We start from the raw sequence: 22,072 nt of genomic DNA, 5'->3' as shown, positions 1-22,072 counted from the left end.
CTGTCTAGTTCTGTTAGAATTTTATAGTTTTCTATTAGATCCCCCGTCATTCTTCTGAACTCCAGCGAATAAATAGTGGGGTTTCATTACCTACCTCCAATCTGCAGGAACTGTTCCAGAGTCTATAGAATCTCGGAAGATGACCACCAATGCATCCACTGTTTCTAGGGCCACTTCCTTAAGTACTCTGGGATGTAGATCACCAGGCTCTGAGGATTTATCGGCCTTCAATCCCATCAATTTCTCCAACACCATTTCCCTACTAATACTGATTTCTTTCAGCTCCTCCCTCTCACTAAACCCTGTGTTCCCCAATATTTCTGGTATGTTATTTGTGTCCTCCTTTGTGAAGACTGAACAAAGTATGTATTTAGTTGGTCAGCCATGTCTTTGTTCCCCATTATAAATTCCCCTGTTTCTGACTGTAAGGGGACATATGCCTCTACATTTGTCTTCACATACCTACAGAAAATTTTAGACAGATTTTATGTTCCCCGCAAGCTTACTCTCATACTCTATTTTACCCTTCTTAATCAATCTCTAGGTCCTTCTTTGCTGAATTCTAAACTGCTCCCAATCCTCAAGTCTGTTGTTTTTTCTGGCTAATTTGTATGCCTTTTCCTTGCATCTAATACTATCTCTTGTTTCCGTTGTCAGCCATGGTTTGGCCACCTTTCCTATTTTACCTTTGCGCCAGTCAGGAACAAACAATTGTTGCAGTTCACACATGCGCTCTTTGAATGTTTGCCATTGCCAATCCACCGTCATCCCTTTAAGTAACATCTCCCAATCCATCATAGCCAACTCATGCCTCATACTATCGTAATATCCTTTATTAAGATTCAGAACCCTAGTCTCAGAATCAAATACGTCACTCTCCATCTTGATGAAGAATTCTATCATATTATGGTCGCTCATTCCCAAGGGGCCTCACACAACGAGATTGCCAATTATTCCTTTCTCATTACACAATACCCAGTCTAGGATGGCCTGTTCTCTAGTTGGTTCCTCAATGTATTGGTCCAGAAAACCATCCCGTATACACTCCAGGAATTCCTCCTTTGCGGTATTGTTACTAATTTGATTTGCCCAATCTATATGCAGTTTAATGCCATCCCCAATATCACCACTACAGTTTGGGGGTCTATATATAACTTGCACTAACATTTTTTGCCCCTTAGTGTTTCTCAGCTCTACCCAGATTCCACATCATTGGAGCTAATATCTTTCCTCACTATTGCGTTAATTTCCTCTTTAACCAGCAATGCAACTGCCTTTTCTTTTTGGTCTGTCCTTCCCAAATACTAAATACCCCTAGATGTTCAGTTCCCATTCCTGGTCACCCTGCAGCCATGTCTCCGTAATCCCGACTATATCATACCTGTTTACATCTGTTTGGGTGGTTAATTCATCCACTTTATTTCAAATGCTCTTCGTGTTAAGGCACAAAGCCTTGAGGCTTGTCTTTTTAACATTACTTGTCCTGTTCCCACTATTTTTCACTGAGACTCTGTTTGCTTCTTGCCCTTCATTTCTCTGCCAATCCCTATTCTTATTCCCCTTTCTGTCTTTTGTTTTTGTTCTTGATTCCCCCTCCTCTGACTCCTTGCATAGGTTCCCATCCACCTGCCATTTTAGTTTAAACTCTCCCCAACCATTCTCGCAAATAATCCCACTAGGACATCAGTCCCGGTCCTGCCCAGGTGTAACCAATCCAGTTTGTACTGGTTTCACCTCCCCCAGAACCGGTCCCAATGTCCCAGGAATCTGAAACCCTCCCCCTCACACCATCTCTTCAGCCACGTATTCATCTGATATATCCAGCTATTTCTACTATGACTAGCACATGGCACTGGTAGTAATCCTGAGATCACTACCTTTGAGGTCCTACTTTTCAACTTACTTCCTAACTCCCTCTATTCTGCTTTTAGGACTTCATCCCTTTTTTTACCTATGTCGGTTGTACCAATGTATACCACAACCACTAGCTGTCCACCCTCCCCCTTCAGAATATCCTGTAGTCGCTCTGAAACATCCTTGACTCTAGCACCAGGGAGGCAATATACCATCCTGGAGTCTCATTTGCAGCCAAAGAAACACCTATCTATTCCCCTTGCAATTAAATCCCCTATAACCATTGCATTCCCACGTTTTGTACTCCTCCCCTGCGCAGCAGAGCCAACCGTGGTGTAACAAATTTGGCTGTTGCTGCTTTCCCCTGAGAGGCCATTCTCCCCAATAGTATCCAAAGTGGTATATCTGTTTTGCAGGGGAATAGCCACAGGAGATTCCTGCACTGCCTGCCTAGTCCTCTTGCTCTGCCTGGTGGTCACCCATTCCCTTCCTGCCTGTGGACTCTTAGCCTACGGTGTGACCACCTCTCTATACGTGCTATCCACAATACTCTCCGCCTTGCGGATGCTCCACAGTGTCCCCAGCCATTATTGTCAGTAATGCTGATTTCTAGTCTTAGGGAGGGGTCCTGCACAATCAATCATGACCCTGGTAAAAGGTTCTTCAAATGCTGTTATTGGGATTAAAGGCACCGACTTAATTACTGCCTGCGGTTTTCCTGTTATTTGACGTTTATAACAGATTGTATAGAATTTGACTACAGCTTTATGCAATCCTGGCCAAAAAAAACCTCTATCTTTTTCTGTGTTTCCCTATTTCCTAAATTTCCCCCATTGGAATTTCATGAGCAATCCTCAGAATCTCATTTCTATACCTTAATGGGATAACAATCTGATGCACCTCTCTCCAGCTTTCATTTGCTGAGACAAGATCCAACCGCCGCTTTCTCATTAAAATATCCCCTCGAAGATAATAACAGACTGGAATACATTTTGCTTCGATTTCTGAATAAGCTTTCTGATATAACTGTTGTAACTGCAAATCATTTTTCATAACTCCTCTAACCTCTTTGAGTTAAACATTTCAGCTGAATTGTCCCGTATTCCTTCCTCCTGAACAATGTTAGCAAACACAGTGCCAACTTATTGGATTTTGACACCTTTGAACTGCCTGCCCTTCTTGTTTTTCTTATTCTTCCCTATGAGGCTTTGATCTCATTACAAAACAATCAGGAAACAATCCAGGATATTCCTTCTATAATACCTCTGTTGAAAATACTTCTACAGGCTGCTTAACTACCATAGGCATCACCCACATTTGTGATCCTGCTATATCATTACCCAGAATAAATTGAATCCCTGCAATGGACAATTTTTCCACCGCTCCAACTATAACTTCACCAGTCTTCCACTTGCTCTTTAAATTTACCTTCCACAATGGAATAGATTAACTATCTCCATGAACCCCACTTATTATTACCTGCTCCTGCAATACTCCCTTTGAACAACAAATATTATTATCGCCTAACATTAAGGATTGACTAGCCCCTATGTCTCTTAAAATTTTAACATCTTTATCTACTCCACCCTGTACACATGGAAAGACTTTCCCTTCACATAAAACATCTTTAAACATTTCTGTAACCTGCTCCTCAGAATTCTCTTGAGTAAACTGTGAACACACTTCCCACTTCTTCACCTATCGCTGATTCTCCTTGTTTCACCTGTACACAAAACACTGATTTCTTCTGTGCCTGAACCTCAGAACCCACAGTACTTTTACTTCCAAGCTTTTCTGTAACCTAGCAATTCCTACAGATTTTTCCTGCAATCTCCAACACACTTGTGCCCCATTTTATGACAATGAAAACATCTCAATTTTCAAAAGTCACTTCTACCTTCAGCACCTTCATTTTTATTCTGAGAAAGAAACTTCCTGGGAACTTTCACTACTCCTTCTCTTCCCTGACTATCTACCTTCCAACTTTATATCTTTTTTCAATTTGAAAGGGTGAAAAAAATGTTTAGCTCTATGAACTAACTCATAATCATCAGCAATCTTTGCTGCTCATCTTAAAGGATCAAACCTCTGTTGCTCCACATGAGTTCTCACCACCGAAGGGATTGAATCTTTAAATTCTTCCAAAAGAATTACTCCCCTAAGAGTTGCATAGGTTGTCTCTATATTTTATGCCTGTATCCACCATTCAAAATGACTTTGTTTCACTCTTTCAAACTCAATATAAGTTTGTCCAGGCTGTTTTCTCATATTCCTAAATTTCTGTCTGTATGCTTTAAGAACCAACTCATATACACTAAAAACAGCCTTTTTCACCACATCATAATTCAATTACTTTTCTTCTGATAGCGCCCTACCTCGCAACATCCAATTTTCCTGTGGCCATTCCATCTGTTTAGTTATCTTCTCAAATTAAATAAAGAATGCTTCAAGATCTTTTTCCTCAAACTTTGGAAGAGCTTGTACAAATTTAAACACCTCCCCACTGGGTTCTACTCTGGCCATAAGACCTTTCTCACTCACTGACGTGTCTTTTTTAACTGCCAACATTTTCAGTTGGAATTCTCTTTCTCTTTTTTCTCTTTCCTCCTTCTTTATCTTCACAATTTCTAATTCCCTTTTAGAAGCCATTTCTCTGTCCTTTGCTTCAAATTCGAGTTTTACCAGTTCCTTTGCTTGTTCAAATTCAAGTGTCTTCATTTGTAACTGAAGTCTCACTACCTTCAGTTGTGACTCGCCAGTGTCAGGTTTCACTTCCACCTGTAGATGTTGTGCTATACTCTTAATTATATCTGATTTCCTAGCACCCTCAGGTAACCTCAATTTTACTTTATCCGCCAGCTCTGTTAACTTACTTTTGGTTATTTTTCCAACACAATCAGAGTTATCCCTTCTACTCCTGTACTCGCCTTAGCAATTGCCAAAGCCATCTCGCAGTCTCACCACTTCTAAACTACCTCACGAACTCCTGAATTCAAAGTGATTCTTGTACTCATTACCTTAAGATTCACCAATTCCAAACCAATCAAGGAATTAGAAATATTTTTATCCTGCTGGAGCCCCAAATTGTTATGACACAACAGCTGGTAAAGCTGAGTTATTTAACAATCCCAGAGGGAAACTTTAAACAATTCTCATGGCCTATATTTTTAAGTGGTATGCTTGAGATGCAGCTCCAACTTCAGGAATCAGACCATCAGTTCTCGAGAGCTTTTTAGATCAAATTACATGAGATATTTATTAATTTACACAAGTTAAATATATAAACATGGTTACAAATTACTACTATCATAACTTTTAACAAATTCCCAAACTAATCTCCATTAAGGCAACAACAATCTATAGACTTTAAGCAGACACCAAGCAAAGCATTTTCACCTTACAAATTCAAAATAAGGTTCCTTTCACTTTGATTGCTTTGCAGACATAGTGATAGGCTTACATTGCCTCTGCTCCGCACACATGAAACTGTTATCTGTTATACCCAGCACATCTCTGTGAATGCAAATTCTCATTGTATCACCAGCCCCTTTGAACTCCATCGCTTCTAACGATAAAACCCCTTTCAAAGTACCAATTTTATTAGTAATATAAACATTGCTTGGTCTCTGCAAGCTAGATGCCAGATTTCACTCCCCTTTATGAATGCTCTATTCAACAAAATGCAAATACACTCTACCTCTCTTATATCTCAAAACTAGTATAAATCAAAACACCCAAACTAGCTGGCTTTAATCCAATTAAGACATACCCACAGGCTAACCCTCTATTAAAAAAAAAATTCTAATATACATTAATAGCTTCATGACAGTGAAATGGTTAGATTCTCTCTTGTTGGAGAAGCTTGGCACTTGTATGGTGCAAATATTACTTGCCACAACCCAAGCCTGTATGTTGTCCAGGTCTTGCTGCATATAGAAATGGACTGTTTCAATTTGTGAGGTGTTGCGAATGGTGCTGAACATTATGCAATCATCAGTGAATATCACCATTTAAGACCTTATGATATTCTTTAAATACCTTTTTACTGTTTTCTGGCAGTATTATAGTGAAGGACAGCAGAATTTCATAGCAGTACACCTTAACCCAAAGGAGTGTGGATCGAACATTCCAAATTCAAAACAGGCCTCAGTAAGTATTTTGAAAGCAAGACCAAAGCATTAAAGACAAGGGTGTTGCTGAGCACACACACACCGCCTTCTTGCATGTAATCCTCCAGATGGTCCAGGAACAGCAGGAGGTCTTATTCCCAAATGATGGAAGGAAGAGTCCCTCCAGCCTAACCAAGGAAGTCTGGGCATAGGTTGCGGCGAAGGTAAGCAGCCAAAAGGTGCAACAAAGAAACTAGGTCCAATGCAGGGTGAGGGTATATGACCTGCTTCACACCACATGGGTGAGTTTGAATGAATGATGTGCTTACTGTGTTGCAGGTTTGGTCAGAAGTGAAGGGTCACTTACTTCGAAGGGATCCTAAGTGCAGTCACATACACACTTGCTTCCTGTAGCAAATGCCTCAGGAGCAATGGCTGCATGTGGATGACAAGCACCTGGATCGCAGTGCCATTGTCCTCCAAGTCACATGATAATGGACATAAAAACAAAAAACTGTGGATGCTGGAAATCCAAAACAAAAACAGAATTACCTGGAAAAACTCAGCATGTCTGGCAGCATCGGCAGAGAAGAAAAGAGTTGATGTTTCGAGGAAAAACTCAGCAGGATTGATAATGGACAAGTGAGGGAGACAAATGCTAGGGCCCATGACGAGTCTGAGGTAGGGCCAGCAATAAGTGGCCCACCTCATCATGCTCTAGAAACTCACCCTCCCTTTCTACCTGCAGAATAAAAGGGGCCACAATAACCAGAAAAGGGCAAAGACGGTTGGAGTGCCAAATATTCAAATCCTGACCCCCACTGAGATAGAGGCACTTGGCCAGAGAACATTCCATATCTGATGCAGGGATTGGAATGCAGGGCATTGACAGTGAGGATTACAGCTTTGTCTAAACATCTGAGCAGAAAGGAAGAATGATGCACACATGGATAGTGCAGATGTTTGGAGGGCAGAGGAGCTAATTGTTATGTTATCGCTTATAGTAGTGCACACACACCAGAGAGCCCTGGACAAGCTGCTACTCAAACTCTTCAGATCTCCTCTGAGGAAAAGAGTGCATATGCCCAGAGGTGATGTCACATCTTTCCCCCGCACCATCCAGCAGTGAAGATAAAGTCACCTCGATGGAGATACACTTGTGAATTGACTCAAGGTCACAATCTGGTGAATGCTTCACTGAAATGCAAGAGCAGGTGGCGGAGACTGTGACAGCTGAAGGCCCTGACAGTTGGAGAACTGATGGAGGCCAAGCCCACGCTGAAACCCAAGTTGATGATGGGACTCTGATGTCAGCCACACACAATCTGTTGGAGTTGCAGTGACGAAAAGTGAAAAGTCCGAAGGAGCTGCCTGAAGCATTGAGCAAACGTTCACCGTCAATGGAGGGGTCCATTCAGGCCACGAGTTCTGTCATTGATCAGTCATGTGAACTCATGGCTTCCTTCATGGAGAGGATGGCGACCGTCATGAACAGCCAGATCCAGCAAGCCACTCAGTGGATGCCTGGCATGAGCACAAACCTGTAGACCATCAATGTGGTCATGAGCTCACTGCAGCATTGGCCAAGCAAGAGGTGCACCTGGGACACCCTCTCCAGGTGAACCTCGAGCTAGAGAGAGCAGGGAGTTGCCATCTCGCACTGAGCGGCCACAAAAGCTGCAGCATGCCATATCTGGGAGCTCCTTTCAAGGTGCTCCAAGGATGGACAGGAGCTCCCCAGCCCCTCCAAACACCTCCAGTGGAAGTGGCCAGAGAGAAGGCTTCTTCTCTGGTGATTGCCACCGTCCTCTAAGCCTCAAGCACTCAAAGGACAGCTGCCACAGTCATCACAGGCTACAGGACACGGAGATCAGGAGCCTGCCTCCACCTCAGCTGCAAATGCCATGGTGCACCTCATCGCAGCACAAAGAAACGCATTAAAGAGTTCATTAGACTGTGATAACCCATGTGCTGTGAAAAACCTCTATTTTCTTCTGTGCAATGCCCCTTTAAGATCAAAGTAAGCTGGGTAGTATTGTGAAGGAGGGTTAATTGGTTTCCTGATAATAACATCATTTGGTTCCAAGAAATGCCGTGTGACCTGAGGTTGCCATGGGTGTGAACAGTGTTACAATCTCAGCTGATGTTATACTGGACAAGTCAGATCCCAAAGTGAAACCTGGCTTGATAGATTCTAACTTTTGTTTTGAAACTGTGGAGGAAGGTTACTGAACAAATTCATAGGAGTCTGCTGAATTTTTAACACAAAAAATAAAACATTTATTAAACAAGAAAAATGAAGAAAATTACTCCAGACAAAAACATTGGAAAGTTCTCAATACAAACACAAGAACGTGATTAAACATTCATTATTCCTTCACCCCAGCTATATCTGTAGAGACACATACAAATTTGAAAAAGATAAAACGATTTACCATATTTATCTTATATTCGGATATTCAAGGTAAGCATGTGGTACATGTGTCTCTTCGGTCCCCTATCTGACCACCCTTCAGATCTCCGAGGTGAGATATAGCAGGGGTGAAGGGATAATGAATGTTTAATCACTTTCTTGTGTTTGTATTGAGAACTTTCCAACTTTTTTGTCTGGAGTAATTTTGTTCATTTTTCTTGTTTAATAAATGTTTTATTTTTTGTGTTAAAAGTTCAGCAGACTCCTGTGAGCACACCGGCTGTGCCATGCCCTAGGCACTCCGAACTTTACATCAACCAAAAATGGAAGTAAACACCTCAGCGGGATCCATCTCCCAACAAGTTTGTCATAAAGCAGCAGCCCATTCCATTATGGCCTGCACACATGAACAGTGAAGTAACTAAGCCATCACAGAAACCACTCATCACTTATAAGGAATCCAGAACTCATTAGCTCCTCATATTCATGTACTCTTGCCCAGCTGATGCTACATTCACCATAAAATAAATTCACACACTGACTTCTGTTCTTCCTGCACCCCAATAGGAGAATGTCACAGCCATCTAGCAGCCAGGCATGCACACCCCAAGGTTCACAGATGCAGACTTTCCAGATTTTCTTTGATGAGTTGAGACAGCAGAAGCACTGGAGGGATATCATTTTTCCAGAGGGCCAAAAACTGTCACCCATGTTCATGATGAGGACATGGAACTACATTCCTGATTCCATCAGTGCCACAGGGGAGCAGCCCCACACTTAGCTCCAGTGCTGCGAACAGTTCAGTGACCTTTTGCAGTGTGGTAAAGTGGGTCCAACCTCCAAGTCACCTAGGCCTTGGCCATATAGGCTGCAACATGTCCAGCCGCTGAGGGAACACAGGATACATGCTGCTGCTCACCCTTGGAGGAACGTGTGCCCAGAATGTTCACACAGCCTATGATGAAACTTGGCAGCATAGTGCTTTTGGGGACAAGTGACAACACAAGGTAACCAGAGTCCTGTAGCAGGAGCAAGCTGGATGGTGAGACCGTCATGTCAGGTGCACACAGCTGTTGAAGCGGCCCATGAGCATGTGGTGCGTGGAGTGTGTTGCAAATGCACAATGCCTCATTTGAAAACATGCCGAGCACCAGGTGGTGTGGAAGGTCTCAGCACCACAGAGTCATCAGGATCTCCAAGGTTAACTCTCACCAATTTCTCTTGTGTCTCACACACATGATGTCAATGGAATAAAGCATTGAGCATCTTGGATAGATGCACTAAAGGTCTAATGCTGACTGGGGGAAATAGCAGCTGCGCCCTGGCAGCAGACTCCACGTGGGCAATCCAAAGGCTGAGGATGTGCTGGAGGAGGACAAACGTGTCACACATATTGTGCAACCTTTTCATCCTCAATTTTCTCAAACCAGGTGACAGAGGGCGCATCTATGTACCAGGTTCCGATGATGGCGGCTGCCCCTGCAGAGTTTCAGAAGGGCGGTCCCAGGAGAGGCCCCAAGGGTTTGTCCAACATGAGGACAGTTGCCACGAGCTTCACAGCTGCAAAGCCAGAGATGTGAGCAGGCTGTGTGCACCTCCTCTAAGGCAACAAGAAGAGCAAATGTAGGCGTGTCTGAAGTCAGATGGCACCCCATTGGGTAGATCACTAAATGGGACACTGTGGTGTGTTGTAAATGTTGCTTGCGTGCATTATGTTTGAGTCACTATGTTAAATATTTTCACAATTCATTAAATGAGATGACTTACCTTTATAATTTTGTACTAAATAGTAGTAACAGCATGTAAACAAAACAATAGCTTCTCACCAGTGAAAGTGAAGACTGCAGGTAGTAGTCCAACTCTCTATGACAGTAGGATTGCATAGGCTGGATGCACAATTGTCTTTCCTATGCTAGCACATGCTTATGGTATTCACAGCCATGTGGTTAGTCCAACAGACATGCATCTGCTGGATCAGAATGTCCCTCAAAACAATGGATTCCTAGATAGACCTTGTAGTGACACCCTGGGCCTGAATGCCTCCATAGTCACTCGCACCACCTCATATGGCAGAAGACTCTTCCTCTGCATCTCCTCCCACATTGTCCTTATCTTCTTTCACTGGGCCATTACACCTTTGTCTCTCTCTCTGCCTCTTCAAGGGTCAGTCCCCTTTGCTGGGCTCTGTGGTGAAGCATGCAGCAGACCATGCTTGTGAGTTATGATCCAAGTAGGGAAGCCATAAACCAAAATTATCAAATTTACTGAAGACTCCTAAATGAAGAAATTATTAACAAGATTCCACTTTTTGCAGCTTTTGCTTCAACATGAATCAGAGCTAATGCAAATTACACAGGACTGATACTTCAAACAAAAAGGTAAATTTCGCTTTAAATATTCAACATAACTTGGTCCCCAGAGATGGTCATCAGAGTGGCATATTCCTGCAGAGCCTCCTCAGCTAGGTTCATGATGGCACAGATTCCCCAGACACTCCTTTATCTAATCCTATTAATAATCCTGTTAAATGCTCTAGTTGGTTCTGAAAAAACTCAGCAGCAGCAAAATTGCCCAGTCCAAAATCCCTGCTCTAACTCTGTCTATGGATTTCTGTCCTGTAGTTAAACAGTATTGCAAATGTACAAACACACACACATCCACACACATACACCTCTTTGTGAAGGTGCCTTCTCTGTTCTCCCCTCTGCTGCAGCTTAGCTTTGTCTGCAGCTCTTCTTTGTATCTGCCAGTCACAGGGCTCCTGGTCTTAGCTTCCTTCCTGTTGGTACTGCTTGCAAGCCAAGGGTCACCAGGTCACATGGACCAGTATTACTTATAATCCAAGAATGGTACAATTGATCAATCAATTGGTACGATAAAAAGCCCTTTTGAAATATTATTAAAACTAATTCAAGATTCCACACGCATTTCAAAGAAATTACAAATTCGCCTTACTCTACTGCTATTGGTCAAAAAACATCACACTCCACTATCCCCCCCCCCCCGCCCCCCCCCACCCCCTCCTCTCTCTCCCACCCTCACCACACATGCCAGCCACCCCTGTCACTTTGGGAAATAGAGGGCTTTACCATTTCTTCACAAGTTCTTCACATTTTAACAAATAGCATATGACATATTACACAGGTAACACACAACGATACCTTGTATTTCACAAAGCAAGCTTCATTATCTTAAAACACAGTATGTTCAACTGACTTTAAGGCATTGTTACTATCCCTTGTTCTTTAAACTCTCAACAGGATATCTGCAATCACATTGTTTCAGCCAGCATCAGGCAAAATTTTGCTGTGAAAATAGCTGCAGCAAACTCCACTAAAACAGCCTTTGGTTCTTGGTTTTGACCTTTTCATGTTTTTAAAAATCTACATTGGACTTTGAGCAGTCTGGACCCTGGATTAGAATTTGTAATGGGCCCAAAGCTTGCACAAACTGATTGGTCAGCTTAATTTTGACAAGAATAACACTGCTAATCGCTAGCAAGCCATCTGGCTTCTGGGTACAGGCAACTATAAAAGGAATCCATGGAAAAGGAATCCCCTGTCATATTGCTTATTACGCTCTGGATTCAGCAATTTGCTTTGTTCTTCTTTAAAGCCAGACATTAAATTGTCATTAAGGTTTCCATTTTTTAAACAGACTCTGAACCACTCTGTTCAGGTTTTAACTCCTGATCTCCATTTTCTTCCATGTCTCCATGTATTTTAATGTTGAAGTCTTGAAAAAAAATTCAACCAACCAAATATCTGAATTCTTCTTCATAACAATTAAGTTCACTTCATCCTGCTTAAACTGAGGATTATTTTCAACTTTATGTTCTCTAAGATTTAACCTTTTGGTTACCTTTTCCAGGAGATGCAGATTTAACTCGGCATCCATTTGCCTTCCGTAGTGTCGAATGCTCTTTAGCTACTTTAAGAGCTTTATTCCAGTTAAGTCAATGTTCATCTAAGAAAGCCTTAGTTCACAAATTTTCTTAATTTCTTTTTGCTTTTCATCCTCCTATTATGTTTGAGCTTTGTCGAATTCATTTCTCGCAAGAACTGCTGCCTCTTTGTTTTAAAGTTTTAACTTAAGTTCATGAACATGTATCCTTCCTTGCAGCTCTACAGTATAAGCACTGGACTCAGCTTTTCCATTCTCCTTCAAAGCACATTTTCCCTCTGTTTCATTACTAGCTTTAAGTACTGTTGCCATCTGCTCTGCCTCATCTTGTTCAAACTTTTTTGCATTTTCAATTCAAGCTATTTTAACTCATCTCCAATTGCCATTAAATCTTTATTTTCAGCTAGATGCTCCAATGTCCTTTTTAAATTAACAGACTGAGTTTCTGACTCTTTGGACACACCTTTGGTCAAAAACTTATTTTTTTGCAGCCAGTTTACTGAAAGTCATTGATTCTTTTAAGCGACTTGGCTTTTCCTGTGCAACTTCAGTTTCAACAGCCTCATAGGGCTTTCACGAACCCACTGGAGTCAGCAATACCTTATACCCAGCCAAGTCACTTCCTAACAAGAAATCAACACCAACAGATAAAGTAGGAACAATACCCACATCATGGCAATGGATTTTGTGAGTGAGTTGGAGAGTTGCTTCTTCACTCAGAATCTACTGAGCAACCAGGACCAGTGATTAGGCCACATTTTAAATTAACCTTATACAAAGGTACGGGTAAACAATTTTCAGCTATACCACAAATTAATACCTTTTTATTCAGCGAACATTTTGGAGACAGCTTATGTCACCTGCCAACGTCATTGACTGTATTTCTAAGGGTAATAATTGATTTGCTTGCCTCACCAGATGAACATGGGGACACTTTACTCTCAAGAAAAATATCTCTATAGCTTTCCATCACCTGATTCACCCTCTCAGTGAATGTGGGGGAGACTCCCTGCCAGTCGTGAATTTTACCACTCAGGATATTATCATCCCTTGACTGGGCAAATGTGAAAGACTTGTTTTCTAACTTCCAGTATTCACATGCTCTTATGATAAAAGTAGTTCCCTTTGAACTAAATCTGCCTTCCGAACCTTCACTTCTACTAATCTGAGAAAGTCTTAACAGGGACTGACCTATCCTCATCATCATTTGTCCTCTCATTCCAGTTTCTCTGGAAGGATCCAAAGTGGGCCTTGTTATTAATCATCTTATGAGTTAACTCTGCTATTACCAAGGATTCTCTTATTTTGCAAACTTTGTGGTCTTCCAGGTGAGACATTAATCCAAAAGGACACTATTTTGAATTGCTCCAACATCATCTCCCTAAGGCTATCGAAGTTCTGTGCCACCTTAATTTACCTACACCACCTATCAAACACCATTTCCTTTTTTGATGACAGTACAGTTGGGAAAACTTGCAATTTCTTTAAAAGGTCTGAGAATCTGTAATCGTTTTTAAGAATGCTTGCAAGGGACTTTTAAGAGTTTGCATCAATTATAAAGGGATCAATTATAATTTTCTTGGATAATAAGAAGTACTGGTTCATGTGACCAGGCAACCCTTGATGTGGAAGCAGTACCAACAGGAAGGAAGTTAAGAAAGAAGCCATGTTTCACAAAGGAAAACTGCAGATGCAAAGGAGAGTTACAAACAGAGGAGCTAGAGGGTGAGGGTCCAGGTGTAGACACAAAGAGAAAGCAGACAGAGACAGGAAGAGAAACACACCAAATTCTTGTGAGGAGAAGCAAATCACTCAGAGGAAGAGGTCAATTTTTCTGTTTGGCAGAAACTGAAACAGGAGCTCTTGGAGGTAATGTATAATTTGGCTAATAAAAGATCTAAAACCTCAAAAGCCATGTGAATAGCTCGAAGATGCTAAAGAGCTGGGTGTTATCCCAAAAGTGGCCAAAACATAAACCTGAGTGTTATTGCTTGGTCACAGTATCTTTACAGTGCAGAAGGAGGCCATTTGAAAATGAAAAGGGTCAGTTGAAAAGGAACTCTGGAAGACTTCACCATTAGGACTGTCATGGTCTGAGAGAGAAAAGGTTTGTAGAAGTGTGCCTTCCTGATGTTAATTGTACCTGTGAAACTCGGAGGTGAAAGCTGGTGTTAGATAGACCTACCCTGCATGAACAAAGAATAGCATATTGTGGAGTTTATATGGGGACTGAAGCAGGTACTTCTGGTCCTGTAAGATGTATCTTTATGGTGTCGACTATTTAAAGTGAAGTTTGCATTTTGATTTGAAGTAGCATTTGTCTATTAATTCATGTTTCATTTGCATTAGTTCCAAGTCATGTTAAAGTAACAATTACAAAAAGTGGAATCTTGTTGGTAATTTCTTCATTTGGGGGTCATTCAGTAAATTTGGGTTAATTTGGTTTATGGTTTCCCACAGGAATCATAACGCTTTTCCTTGGCAAATTCCACATAGGTCTAGCCTGTTCTCTTTCTCAAATTTCTGAATTTCTGCCTGTCGACTTCTGACACCGACTCATAAATGTTGAGTATAGCAGTCTTTACTTTCTCATAATCACATGAATGCTCTTCTGAAAGAGATGAGTACACCTGCAAATCCTTCCCTGTGAAGATACTTTGTAGGAAACTATTCTTTAGGCCAATTCAGATTTGTGGCAATTTTGTTAAGGAATACGAAGTACACCTCTATACACCTACTAAATAAGCAAAAATCCTTTGCCAAATTGAAATTAAGAGGAGTTCTCTTGGAGTCAGTCTCATTAACTCAAGTTCTCCTCATTAACTTAAGTTCCCTTTATCGGAACTCATGCTGCATTTCAAGTTTTTCATTTATCTCTCTTTATCTCTTTCCTCTCTTTCCCCACTTCTTTCCTTAACTCTTTCCCCTCTTGCTAATTTCTCTCTTTCTCAGTCAATCTTTCTTGGTTCTATTTCTTTTTCAATTCTGGCCAATTGTATTCGACTGCTAACGGAACTGGTCCTTCCTTCCTCATGCTCCAGGTGCCTAGCCAATTCTTCAAGGATCCCAATCCCCTTGTGTTCTGCTACAGCTTGTAAATCATCTTTGCTAAACTGTTTCAAGTCTCTGAATGTCAGATCCTCTCTTTCAACAAAGGCTTGAGCATCAAAAGGTACTCAGTAGGTTCCCAATACAATATCGCAAAAGCAAATATGAAGTCTTATTTGTTTAAATGCTGGAAAGTTCCAGTGAACCCATTTTACATTCTCTATGTTCAATCCCAAACTTGAACCCCCAATTTTGTTATGAGAAGCTGTAAACCAAAATAACCAAATTTACTGAATGACCCCAAATGAAGAAATTACCAACAGGATTCCACTTTCTTGTAGCTTTTATTTTAGCATGAATCAGAAACAAAACAAATTACACACGAATAAAAAGGCAAATGTTACTTCAAATAAGAAGGTAAATTTCTCTTAAAATAGTCGATACAACAAAGGTCCATCTTACACATCTTCATCACTCCCTGCAGACATGTGGTACCATGTGCAGTTCCAAAGTTCTCTATCCCATCCTCTGGTACGTAGGATCTCTCATTTTCCCAGTTGATTGATTTTGCCCTTGAAATCGCGTTCAAGGCAGCTATTTTCCATCTGAGTTCCCTGGAGATGATCATCAGCTGAGCGGCATATTCCTGCGGAACCTCCTTAGCTAGATTCATGACAATCTTAATGCCACAGATTCCCCAAAGGCTTCTTTAATACTGTTAAAAAGCAGGGTCAGCTCTGGCAAAAACTTAGCAGGATTAAAATAGTCCAAACACAAACAAACAAACCGCACACACGCGCACACACGCACACACACTGGTCTTCCATCCTATTGGTACTGCTTCCAGGTCAAGGATCGCCATATCACATGGACCAGTATTTCTTATAGAAACATGGAAACATAGAAAATAGGAGCAGGAGTAGGTCATACAACCCTTTGAGCGTGCTCCGCCGTTCAATATGATCATAGTTGATCCTCTATCTCAATGCTGTACTCTCGCACTCCCCCATACTCCTTGATACCTTTAGAGTCCAGAAAACTATCTATTCCCTTCTTAAATATATTCAGTGACTTGGCCTCCACACCCTCCTGTGGTAGAGGATTCCATAGGTTCACCTCCCTTTGAGTGAAGAAGTTTCTCCTCATCTCAGTCCTAAATGGTCTACCCCATATCCTGAGACTGTTGACCTTGTTTTCAGCCCCCCAGCCAGAGGAAATATAATCCCTGCATCCAGTCTGTCTATCCCTGTCAAAATTTTATATGTTTCAATGAGATCCCCTCTCATTCTTCTAAACTCCAGTGATTACCGGCCTAGTTGGCCCAATCTCTCCTCATACGACAATCCTGCCATCCCAGGAATCAGTCTGGTGAACCTCCACTGTACTCCCTCTAAGGCAAGTATCATCCAAGAAAGGGACAACTGATCCTTTTGTAACTGATGCAAACTCTTAAAAGTCCTTTTCAAACATTCTTAAAAACAATTACAGATTATACAGATTTTGAAAGAAATTACAAATTTTCCTTACTGTACTGTGTAAAATCGATGATTTTGGAAAATCTAAGTGCCCTCTGAGTTTGGCAGGCCCCATCAGTGAGGAACTGATGTAGACTCCAGCCTTGGCAAAGAGGACATCATGATGCAGCCGTGCGCAGCCAACTATGAAATGTTGCAGGGACCTGCAGCTGAGCCCTGAAATGACCCAATGGCGAAGAAATTCAAGGCAACAGTTGACTGCTATTGGTAGGGCCTGGTTACGAATGGATTGAGGTATGAACTTTTCATTGACGAGGGCACAATCTTTGACTATCTGTCTGCAACTATCTTCTTGGAGAGCTGCAGTCTCCGCTAATACTGCCTTTCTGACATGCCAAGATAGCTTCACCTATTCTGGTACACCCTGTGCTCTGAGTTTCTTTCTCCTCCATGGCCCGGCCCTGGCTCCGTGGCTGTGCAATCCTAATGCCTGTGGACCCCTCCTTGCTCACCATGCTTCTGTTGCAGTGCCTTGATGGCCTCTATGTGTCATGGAGCCAGTGCCATTTCCAAGTTCACCTTCCTGTTGCCCAGGTGATGCTGGGCATCCTGGTTCAATGCCCCTATGACAGGGCAATGCCAGTTGTTTTCACAGCCCCTGAGGTGGCAGAGACCTCACTCCTGCCTCTCTACCCTCCCTGAGATCCTGAATTCAGTGTGTGCATGCAGTAAGACCTTTCTATCAGCTCAAACAATTCAAATAAAGCTTCAGAGATTTTCCTTGCTTGCTGATTCGCCTCCCTTGCTGTTGTTACAATCCCCATTGAGACCTGCCTCACTGAATTTATGCACTAGGCGAGTATTCCTTGCCAAATCAAAACCATGAGTTAAATCTGACCCAGTGTCAAGTCTGCCTGTTACTCCCTGTTCACATAATCACAGCCTTTCCCTATCCAGTTCAAATTTCCTGCCTCCCCTCTTTGTAATTGAAGGCTTTCCCTTGCTCTTACTCTTTGAAATTCGAATTCAAGTTTTTGCATTTCCCTTTTTCTTTATCTTCTCTTTGGAATTCAAGTTTTTTATTTCCATTTCTCTTTCCCTTTATTTTTCTTTTTCTTCCATTTGCAATTCTCATTCCAGATGCTTCAGTTGTAGCTGAATTCTAGCTAAATCAACCTGGATTATCTTTTCTCATCCCCAAGGTCCAAGTATTGAGCTAATAACTCAGTACTTCTGCTTCTGTAGCACCTACCTTTAATTCCATTCCCAACATTTTTTGCTGCTGTTTTTAAATTAACCTTTGTTAATTAACCTTTGCAAAGCACTCAAAGATTAATCCTCTCTTTCAAGAAAAGCTTCTGCAATAGACATATAGCCAGTTTTAACTTTTCAATGAATACAGAAAAAGTCACTTGAAATCTTGTTCATTTAAACTCTGGCCAAAACCAGTGCACTTGTCTCAGCCTGTGAATTCAAGATTCCGCAGACAGCCCCCAATATTTTTACAATCCCCAAAGAGACTGATAACATTTGAAAAGAAATTCAAACTTTCAGTTAAAAGCTGAAAGAATAAGATATCAAGATTTCATGTTTTAAAACATGAAAATAACTAAACACTATCTTTGTAGGCAACTTATACTTTAAACTGAATGGAAACCCCCTTTCTTATTCTCAGCCCAACTGAAAAATACATACTTCACAGGTATACTTTACACTGTCCTTTACATTTAATTTTCTCAGAATTGATCCAAAGTGATACTTAGCTCTCGAGGATTTAATTCCTGTTCCTTTCTTTTCTCAGCCTGGTAAATTGCAATCACAGAACTGTCTTTCACAGTGAGGTTTTCTTGTCCTGATATTGTTCCTCTAGCCCAAGCTAAGCAACTTTTCCAGCCTTGTTTTAACTCCCCACGAATTTGGTCTTTTCTATCCAAGCACAAGCTTCCACTCCCATTTCTGTGCAGTGAACCACAGAGATTTTTTTGACCTCTAGCTGCTCCCACTCTTTCCAATCAAGGCAGGCTTAAAACACTGTCACTTATATTTTATGAAAAACCTGTAACCTGATTTTTATGATGGTTTCCTCTGCATCCTTTCCCATGGCAAAATGAAACACATTGGACTTGTATCTAGGTTGAATTGCAAATTAGCTATCCTTAAGAGCCTAACTCTCTTTCATTTTAGAACTAAATGGACAGTTTAAAGCACAACTGTTTACAACCCGATATTCTCAACACTTACAGTCTCCACTGTTAACACATGGGCTGCTGCCATTGACTTCAAGTGTAAATACCTTGTACCTATTTCCCAAGTAAAACAATATAAACTTTCCTCTGATCTCTAGTGATCAAACCATCCAGGCTTACTGTCAGGCAGACTTCAACACAGGTTACATGACCCCCTCCATTTTATCTTAAATTTAAAGGCACAGTCCTAAAACATAATCACATAAGCCTCAGTTGTGACACCGTTCAAGCCTCCACTCACTGGGCGTGATTGCTGATGGCTCCCAATTCCCTCCCACTTCCTAGAAAATGATGTTGCATTTATAGTTGGGTCTTTTACTGTGCCCGAAATGAGGTTGATTGCTGCTTTAATGGTGGGGGTCTGGTTTGCAACCTGCATCATTTCCTAGCTGAAATGAAGGTGGGATTCATGGCCCTGCTGTTTGGGGCCATTTTGTTTGCCATTCTGCCTCTCTTCCATCCCAATTCAGGATGTGAAATTTGTAGCTGAGAGCTTCCATATGAAAACTGAACACTAAGCTATGACTTTATTCTGCAGTGACATTTGTTTTTCACTGTAGTTCATCAAATATAATTTTTCCCAAAATTAGTTTACGCTAAACTTATTCATTATAAAATAATCAAAATGTTAACTGAAATAAAGTTTAAAGCAGAATTTACCTATATGTAATGACTTTCGTCGTGGAAGTGTTGATGAAACTGCTATACAAAAAGAAAAAAATAATTAGTTTTTCATTCATCAGTCATTTTCAAAAATTCAGTAAGTGGTTTCACAGGAACAAAAAGAATCATGCTTTTCAAAAAACTAATTTTTAAGTGATATTCTATTAATAACTTTACTACTAAAATATTCAATTAATTCTAAATAAATAAGCAAAGAGATTTTTTTAAATCCACTGTAATTATTCTTAGTCTGCAATCTCTAAATACTAACCATAGCCTTCACAGCAGCAGCTCGATAGAATAGGTTCCAATCTCAAGTTAAGCTCAACAGATCCATAATTGGACCTCAATTTTACACTATGGGCAGAATGTACCTGCTGTAGGCGGGGGTCATGGCGGCGTCAGCACACAATATGAAGGGAAGGCCAAAAATCAGTTTCACGTTGTCATTTGGTTGGGGGGGCGGGGTCAAACCTCGGGGCGGGGGCGGGGGTTGGACCCCGGGTGGAAGGGGAGGCAGCTGGACCTCTGGAGGTGAGGGGTGGGGCAGGGGGGAACCTCGGACCTCGACAAGGAGCGGTAAGGATATTAGTCCTTGGTGGGTGGAAAGGGATGTGTCAGGCCTCGGTGGGGGTGGGTGGGAGGGTCAGTTCAGGCCTGCGGTGGTGGTGGGTGCCTTGGATTGGATTGGGCCTGTGGGTGGGGTCGCGTCGGACAGTTGGGTTGGATCGTTGTGGTGGGGGAGTCAGGCCTCAGATGGGTGTGGGGGTGAGAGTCAGGCCCGTGTGAGGGGGTAGGACTCCTATACAGGTGTGGGGGTTCCATGAGGGATTGGTGGGATGGGGAACACCATGGAGGGGGGTTAATCAGTGGGGGGGTGAGGATCCCCTGGAAGGGGGGGAGGGGGTGTCGGGGGGGAGTCTCGTTGTGCGTTGGGGCTGTTTGGGGAGTCTTGTGGGGTCTCGGGGGTGTGGGAGGAGTCCTGTGTGGGGTGGGGAGTTGGTGGGGTGGGGGGGGGGGGGGGGGGGGGGGGTAATGGTGTGGGTCTTTACAAAGTTATCCAGAAGTTAGTAGAGGTTTTAATTCTTTTAACTTTTTCTGAGTAACTATTGGTGCAACCTTTTCAGAACCATCTGAAGTTTGTGACTGAAATCACATTTTCGGATGATTCCCAGCCCAAGGCAATCGTCCAGTGAAAGTTTATGCTTCTGAGTAATTGCCATGTGAACTCTTACCTATGAAGTTCTGACAGAGGTTCCCCAACGTATCTTTGACTACCCCCCACCACCCCACCCCCTAATCCGACACTGGGGAGCTCAGACATTACAGCTCAAAATATAATCCAGAAGCCAAATGTATCTAAAGTAAAATAACCCAAAAATGCAACTCTAACTATTTCAATTGCTGTTGTGGTACCTAACTGGGTATATATTGCTCCTCATACTTGCTTACAAAATAAAGTGGTTGCACTTCACAAATAATTAATTGGTTGTTAAATGCTCTGGGACATTCAGAGAACAAAATAAATGCAAATTCTTTCTTTCCATCAGTTTAAGGAGCATCACCACAAGTTGCTCACTCATGTAGAATTATAAAAGCCCTTAGGGTTCATGCTGGAGCTAGTTCTTCTCATTTTTTTTTTACAAGTTAGAGTAATAAATGTTTTATATCAGTATAGTCTACCTAGTCGTGGAGATTAAAATAATAAGGATGTTAGAATAAATACCACCAACCTTGTCATTCTTTAATTGACAATCTTTATGTATAAAATGCCCTATGCCAATACAATGATTTATTTTTGATCTGAAGCAGGTTGAATATGTATCAATTTATTATCAATGTCTCACTGTTAAAAAAAACTTTTAACATTTTTATACATTTAAGTGCTTTCACTGTAAATCGTGGTCGTTGTAGATTTTTTTTTAATTGAACTGTGATTTTCCACCAAGATGGAAGGAATTTCCAATTATGTGCCGAGACTAATCTTTAATCAAAAAGGCAGACAGACTCCAGCTACAGTAATTATTCTACTCTTTCTTTCTTCAAATCCATTTCAGAAGCTCCTATTGCTGCAGTTTTAATTTGAAACTGTTTTATTCAAGGCATTTGAGTGGATTCTAGGGACTAAATAGTTTTCATTTAGGATTAGCAGTAACTGCTTTTAACCTATGAAAATTACTGTTTGTGTGAAATATGCAACTTGAAGTATGGCCAGATACAAAGACAACAATTTGATAAGGTTGATATGGTATATGTGCAGCTTTAATGAAAATTGCAGAATGAGTAGTTAGTTCAGAGGGGTAATGCACAGTCTTTTATTGTGTCCGTATTGAATGTTCATGATTTGCTTGCTGTTAGGGC

At 41.5% G+C, this 22,072-nt stretch overlaps 1 protein-coding gene across 1 annotated transcript in view; it reads right to left on the bottom strand.

Annotated features, from left to right (window-relative positions):
- Window positions 1-22,072, bottom strand: part of LOC121283925 (zinc finger protein DZIP1-like) — a 168,940-nt gene that overhangs the window by 25,057 nt on the left and 121,811 nt on the right. Inside the window, exon 9 of the mRNA XM_041198727.1 lies at window positions 19,709-19,750. Coding sequence (XP_041054661.1) covers window positions 19,709-19,750 — 42 coding nt within the window. The remainder of the gene's footprint in view (window positions 1-19,708; window positions 19,751-22,072) is intronic.

This window comes from Carcharodon carcharias, chromosome 11, assembly GCF_017639515.1.
Source record: "Carcharodon carcharias isolate sCarCar2 chromosome 11, sCarCar2.pri, whole genome shotgun sequence".
NCBI classification, from domain to species: domain Eukaryota; kingdom Metazoa; phylum Chordata; class Chondrichthyes; order Lamniformes; family Lamnidae; genus Carcharodon; species Carcharodon carcharias.
The sequence above is the reverse complement of the archived record's forward strand: the minus strand, read 5'-3'. Positions and strand labels throughout refer to the sequence as shown.